Source organism: Asparagus officinalis, chromosome 4 (genome assembly GCF_001876935.1).
Source record: "Asparagus officinalis chromosome 4, Aspof.V1, whole genome shotgun sequence".
NCBI lineage: Eukaryota > Viridiplantae > Streptophyta > Magnoliopsida > Asparagales > Asparagaceae > Asparagus > Asparagus officinalis.
Window position 1 is genome coordinate 134,223,369 of NC_033797.1, and position 7,341 is coordinate 134,230,709.

Consider the following 7,341-nt stretch of genomic DNA (forward strand, 5'->3'; position numbering starts at 1 on the left):
TATACACAACTTTTCTCCATATCGACATGGTTATATAAGATATTTTCCCTCTTCTTTTTTTTTTATTATTATACTGCAAACGAGAAATTCGGAATCTTATAGACTTGTGATTTTCCACGGAAATTCATGGGAAACACATCATAACTTTTATGTCTTGTAATATAAACATAGTATGAAAACAACAGTCAAATTAGTATAATATTATTGTCGTCTTGAGGGACATAGAAAGGCTAAAAACCAATCCTCTTCACTTTCTTTGTCAGTCACAGCAATGCATTTCCAAAAGGTATCACTTCGTTCTCACCCACTCACAAAATACCCACATGGATCAAACCTTCCCAAACTATCACAAAGAAAATGGAGGAAGGGTAAACTTTTTAACTTTGGATCAAGATACTCTGAACAAAGCTGAGGCTCACATGAGGACAGATTTTTGTTAGTCGTTCATGTAGTTATCACTCCAAAAGTTAGGGGGAAGTGGTGGCTTCCCCCTCCCCCACGTTTTAGCCTTCATCTACACAGTGTAATAATCTCACCAGCTCACTGCTCACAGGTCTTCAATCCAAACAAGGACCACAAAGGTCACATTCCTTCACCCAAATCTATCTACATTGTCATCCTCTAGCAAAAGCAAAGACAACAGCCAAGAAACCAACAAAAACCAAGAGATACGATAGCCACGCAAACATCATCCTACTTGTCAAAAATCTAAAGACGCGTTGTTGTAGTTTTATTCTCTAACATGTTTCTAGATACTTAAATTGATGTCATATGGAAGTATTTTCTCCAGAATTGCCATGAGAGTTAAGGGTTATAATTTCATATTTTAATACGGAAATTCTATCCTCTTACTCTATTATTGTCCCAACTTAGCTTGTGAAGGGATGATGTTATGATAGATACACAACACAAGCAAGCACTTGACTATGCTCTCTTGAGCTCAACAAAACCAATACCCTTCATTAGAAGGCACAAGTTTATTACCAAACATGTTTGAGATACATAAACTTGTGTAATAATAATATGAATAACACAAATAAAAAATTTAGATAACCCTGATTGCTCCTGCTAGAAGATTAGACTGATTAGGAGGGGAAATTCTGAGCTCAAGATCACTGTTATCTACTGAAGGAGAATTTGCGGATGAGAGCTGGAGGAAATCTTGCCCAAAGTTTGAGCTTGCTTGATCCCTGGAGTTTGCACCCTGCTTTAACTCAAAAATAATAATAATAATAATAAGCAAATGACCATTCAACATCGATTTAAATTGAACAACGAGAATATCAATGATAATCTTATATGGTTAGTTAGATTACCACGTGCTCAGTGACTCGGGGTAATAATGCTGGTGTAGCAATGGGAGATGGCGAATTAACCTGCAATTTGAGGCAATTACATAAGTTTAGCGAGCTCACAATGTAGAACCAATGATATTGCACATCTTTTGTTAATTTTTTCTCTTTCAGGTGTGAATTTACCAAGTGATTGTCCTTGGATTGACAATTAGTTCCGTCGCCAAATAAATGAACTTTCTTCGGGATATCCTGTAAACATAGCAGTTTTGTTATAATCGAACGGTTAAATGAAAACGAGGGTAAATGAGTGAGCAGAAGGGTTACATTATCGTTGATTCCAACATCGAAGAGGCTTGACCTCCTCTTCTTCTTGTTTGGATTACTTTTTCTGAGGAAGTACTTTTGAGCATGACTTGCAACTTGAGTTGGAGTTCTTGTAGTCACAAAGTTCCTTGAAATCCCTCTCCAATCTCCTTTACCAAGCTTTTCAAGGCCAGCTAGAAATGTTCTGTGTTCTTCCTCCGTCCATGGCACCCCTGAATGATACACAATATAAAGTTTATCAAATTATAATCAATCTTTGATAATTGTTCTTGGTCAGTGTCATTTTTGTCTTCGCTAACTAGACAGTACGATATTGACGAAAATGCGCAATCCATAGAAATACATGTGATACATTTCCATGACAAAACGATGCATGTATCTATCATGAATGTGAACAAGTAAAGCATTTCTCTGATAATAAGTGCTTCTGATTAGTCTCATTGTTTCTCAAAGCAGAATTGAAAATAAACAATACATAGGAAACCTAGACACATAAACAACCAAAACTTACAAATGCATGAGACACGTTTCATAGGAAATAAAAAGGGATTTCTAATAGGAAGAAGCGAAGCTATTTTATGAAATAATAATCAAACCCACGAATCAAAATCATTCAGTAACCCCAAATTATTAAACTTTTAAAGGAGAGGAGGGGAAAAAAACGAACTCTGAACAGAGTAACAAAACCCATGAATCAAAGTCACCTCTTTTCCTCTCCTGCCGAGCCTTCGACCTCGAGTTCTCGAGGACGAGGCCGCCATCGGACAAGTACCCATGATCGCCGGCGACGTGATCGGAGCTCCGGACCGCCGCCGTGCACGACGCCAGGTTCCCGGTACTGTAGCTCTTCCTCATAACCTCCTCCTCCGCCTCCACCGCCGCCGGCGACGCCTCGATCCGAACCCCGAAGAGCTTTACCCCCTTCTCCTTCTCCATCGTGCACGAACCTTGATGCGGATTAGTTTTTTCTTTTTTCCCAACTTAATTTTTGGGTTTTTTTTTCTATGTTCGAGGAGAGATTTTGTAGTTGAAACTTGAAACAAAGGGAGGAGAGAGAATAGCGGAGAGGAATAAGAGAGGGGGGGACAGCGCTAATTAATTATTTATTGATTATTAGTAAATTATTATGTGGATATTGTGTGTGATTATATAAGAGAAAGAGAAAGAGAGAGAGGTTGGAAATGGGCATGGATTTGCGATGGAATTACGAGGAGTGTCCCTTATCTTTGGTAAGCTTTGATTAAGCATGACGTTTGGATTTGCTTAATTAATGGGAGAAGATAGAGATGGATAGATGGATAATTTTGATATCCATACCGAATTCCTGTATAGATCCAATTGCTAGTTGCCATATCGTAGGTAGAAGGGTGAAGATGTGGTTGGTTAATGCGGTTAGAATAACAAATATACTTTAACATCACTTAGTTTTAGAGCATGTCTGGCAAATGGTCAAAGTGAATTATAAGTCATCTCTGTGGATTGTAGTCTTCTTTTGGGTGTTTTGCAAGTTGATTGTTTTAGATTATAATTCATCAAAAAATAAGCTAGAATCAGATTATGATTTGTGGAGTTTGGCCAAGTAACAGACAAGTTTAACGACCATGATTTCACAAATTCCCAAGTCCTTTTATTTACTCACCCATCACCGAGTCTTTTTTGATCGTTTTGACAATAATGATAGAGCGTAATCCACCTATTTGCCAAACATGTACAGTTTAGGAATAGATTATAATCTACTAAATTTAGCGAATATTTTAGCTCATAATCCACAAATGGATTAATTCATAGTTCCCAAACATGCTCTTAAGTTTTATTTCTACGAATACCCTTTAATTTGAATGAAATAGTAACTTTTCATTAAATAAGTTATTTTCTTTTATACTATAGAATTATAATGACATGCAATCAAACATCTTGCGGCATCAAACCTCTCAGAGCTTTGGTGAGAATTGAGGATGACGATTTAATATGTTATTCAATGCAGTTTGAGAGACATTTCCTTGTTGAGAAACTAAGTCATGATGTTTCAAACACTGTTTTTCTACAATTTTTGAGCTTGTGTTGCAAGTAGAAATAAAAAATAAAATTTCTTAATTAAAATATATTTCACATTATAGTTATATTTTAAATGAATCATAACTATTTTAGACAAAACAGACGACTGTGACCGAGAAAAAAACAATCTCTTCAATAATGTCTGCTTACAATTAAGAAGATCTAAATTAGACTTTGAAACTCTGAAATAACTTCGGCTAGACTTATTCACAGCCAAGCTTTTTTATTTCTTGTTTACCTCTAAGTTGTCAAATAGTTCCAAATATTGGTAGAATTTTTAAGATTTCGTGTGAAATCTATGGCCTTATTTTAAGAAGGAAAATTACAAGAAACAATTATCAAAGATTGATTATAATTTGATAAAACTTTATATTGTCCTGAAAAACACCGCCTATATGTTAATAAAACCATCAACCATAATCAAAGATTGATTACAAAAAAATAGTGGAGAGACCACTACTTTTAATCTCAATCGTTGATTACTTAGTAGGCGGTTATGATACAATCTAAATCTAACACTCACTATAGCCTCGTGTATTGCACACATTCTTAATTTGCACTCAAAAGAAAAAATCACAACCAACAACTAGATAACTAATGGCTGTGATTATGTAGTGGTACATCCACTACTTTTTAGATAATGGAGAGGATCCAAATCCTATAATATAATCTATTTTAGGAAAGCCCATCGTGTGAAAAGTTCAACAAGAAACACCGTCTATATGTTAATAAAACCATTGATCGATTATGGTTGAAGCTCAATACTGATGCAACGATTAGTACGGAATAGAAGAAAGTTAGTTCAGGAGTTAGTGATCAAAGACGGTAATGGTCAGGTGGTAAGAGCAGCTATTGGGCGGGAAAATATGACACCATCAGGTACAGCTGCGACGAGATCGAGTTGTAGTACGCGGGTTGATATGAGCAAAGCAGCGAGGTAAGAGAAATCCCGAAGTTGATTCGGATTGCATAAAAGTGATTGGGAGTCTTCGACAATATTCATCTAGCTAGCAGCTGGTTGGAGTTTATACTACTTATTGAGAATTTCTGACGCTGCTTTGTTACTTTTTGACAAATTCATTTTTACCTAGTCCTAAAAATTGTAACAATGTCATGCTCATAGATCAGCAAAGAGATGTCCAATTTTTTTGACACAAAAATAGGGCAAAACGCCCTATTCAAAAGGTATATATATTAGAAGAAGGATAAGTATATTGCCACGACTTAGGAGGAGGGCTCACTCCTGCCAAGATCAAAGAGAGGTCCTTTGATGTCATTTGAAATTTGAATCGAGAGTGAGCCAATCCTCGCAAGTCAACCTGTTAATTAAGAAGTATATATACAAAAAAAACTAAGAGTAGACTTGTCCATCTCTTTCTCCACCGATTAAACTATAAACTAAACTAAAACATGAAGAATTAAAGTTTAGAAGTATCAGCAAATAAGTTATATTTACAAACAAAAACCCATATGACGAAGTACTCCTCAGAAGTTATCTCCCACCATATCGGATACTGCTCTGTGAAGATCTTGTAGCCCAAGATGATTGGTTGCCACGTGAACTTGGCATGCCTTCTTCCTTACTATGTTACATGACCAGAACATAGCGAAGAACGTGACATTAGCTGTTAACTGTTGAAAAGAGATAGGAATTTGTCTAAAAATCAGTTCATTACGAGCTCTTCAAAGACACCAGCAGAAGACATGGAGGAGTCTAAGCTACAGCCGTCGATTTTGTGTGTTAGAGACAATGGAGCCATGGGAGTGAAGAATGTTGTCAAAGTCTAGGTTGCTGATATTCAAACACAGCTTCAGCAATATGGGTTTTCAGGCTTCTTTGGCAAAGTTACACTCCCAGAATAGGTGGGAGCCTATTTTCGCTGTAGACTGACAGAAAGAGCATGATGTGTCTCCTGTCCAACCCTTGAGAGATAGGTTTGCATGTGCTTAGTTTGGAGCGTGTGCGTATATGTCGCACGCCGTGCGGAAGCGTGCTCGACAACCAAACGAGTCGGTGAGCGATGAGAGAAGAAAACCAAAACCAAACACGAGTGTAATTCACAAAATAACGACCAAAATCACACACAAACACAGGAATTTACGTGGTTCGGCAATTGCCTACGTCCACGGGGAGAGGATGGGGAGATTTCACTATATATATGGAGGAGAAATACAATGGGTTACAACTCACAAAATCACTCAAATATAACCCTAACCAAAGCTCTCAACTCCCTCACAATATCTCCCTCTCAAAGTGCTCAAAACAATGCTAATTCTCTCCTTTTCTCTCCTTAAGAAACCCAAAAAAACATGGTTCTATTTATAACAAAACTCAATCCCAAATAGATTAGGATTCTAAAAACGAGTCTGCCACACCCTGGTGTGACACACACCACACCCATGGCAAACAGGGCAGATTCTGCCACACCAGGGTGTGGCACACACCACACCCATGGTAAACAGGGCAGATTCTGCCACACCCATGGCAGACACCACACCAGGGTGTGGTGGAGTCTGTTTTGGGTTTTTCTTCATGATTTTCACAATTCCTTCGCCGTTTTCACAATTCTCCACCTCGGCGAAGTGTTCCCAATACTGAGCCGACACCAACATGAGCACCAATGCGTCGTCTCTCTAAACTTGGCTGTACCAATGTGGTTGCCTACGTACCCCCTCTCCCAAGGGATCAAGCCGTTCGTAGTTCATCCAAATGGTCGTCAACGACCTCAACAATCTCGAATGTGCAACAAGTTTCAACAATGATCAAACTTGTTACTCGGAACCACCTTAGTGAGCATATCCGCCGGATTATCCTTCGTGTGGACTTTCACAATCTCCACATCGCCATCTTCAAGAACATCCCGAACGAAGTGATAACGAATGTCAATGTGCTTCGTCCTCGCATGAAAAACCTGATTTTTCACCAAATAGATAGCACTCATGCTATCATAATGAATGGTGACGGACCGCTTCGATATACCAAGTTCCTCCAACAGTCCTCGAAGCCAAATAGCCTCCTTCACAGCTTCCGTAACCACCATATACTCTGCCTCCGTCGTAGACAAAGCCACCGTAGACTGTAAGGTGCATCTCCAACACACCGGCTCACGGGTCAAAGTAAACACATACCCCGTAGTAGACCGACGCTTATCCAAATCCCTGGCATAATCCGAATCCATATATCCAATGTACAACTGCCCATCTGTAGTGTCCCGCTCATAAATCAAACCAACATTGAGCGTACCTCGAATGTACCTCAAAATCCATCTCACGGCGTCCCAATGACCCACTCCTGGATCGTGCATGTATCTCGAAACCATGCTCACCGCTTGTGACAAATCCGGCATCGTACATACCATCGCATACATCAAGCTCCCAACCGCACTCGCATATGGAGTCTTCGACATCAACACTCGATCTTCAACTGATTTCGGTGAAAGACCAGCTGAAAGCTTCAAATGGGCTCCCAATGGTACACTAACTGGCTTCGTATCCATGCTAACATAAAATCGCTGTAGAACCTTCTTTCAATAAGCCACCCGTGTCAAACAAATTTTGCCGTTCTTCTTGTCTCTGTCGATCTCCATTACCAAAATGCGTTTAGCCTCACCCAAGTCCTTCATCTCAAACTCATTTGAAAGCTGAACTTTCAACTCATCTATAGCCG

The 7,341-nt window shown here is 38.8% G+C and overlaps 1 protein-coding gene across 3 annotated transcripts; it reads right to left on the bottom strand.

Annotated features, from left to right (window-relative positions):
- On the bottom strand, nucleotides 941-2,715 carry LOC109839289 (transcription factor MYB1R1-like). 3 transcript variants are annotated; one of them, XM_020407719.1, is made up of 5 exons: nucleotides 2,324-2,715; nucleotides 1,620-1,831; nucleotides 1,479-1,544; nucleotides 1,317-1,376; nucleotides 941-1,204 (listed from the first exon to the last, which is right to left on the bottom strand). In XM_020407719.1, exons 1-5 carry the CDS (start codon nucleotides 2,553-2,555, stop codon nucleotides 1,046-1,048), a joined length of 729 nt encoding a protein of 242 aa, XP_020263308.1. In that variant the 5' UTR covers nucleotides 2,556-2,715; the 3' UTR covers nucleotides 941-1,045. The 3 variants fall into 3 exon arrangements, with proteins under 3 accessions (XP_020263308.1, XP_020263307.1, XP_020263306.1); XM_020407718.1 differs by having other exon boundaries at nucleotides 941-1,207; XM_020407717.1 differs by having other exon boundaries at nucleotides 941-1,213.

Coding starts and splice junctions, on each gene's coding strand:
- LOC109839289 (XM_020407717.1), bottom strand. CDS start 2,555: ATGGAGAAGGAGAAGGGGGTAAAGCTCTTCGGGGTTCGGATCGAGGCG. Junction 1,832..2,323: donor TCGGCAGGAGAGGAAAAGAG/GTGACTTTGATT, acceptor TGTATCATTCAG/GGGTGCCATGGACGGAGGAA. Junction 1,214..1,316: donor CCCGAGTCACTGAGCACGTG/GTAATCTAACTA, acceptor ATTATTTTTGAG/TTAAAGCAGGGTGCAAACTC.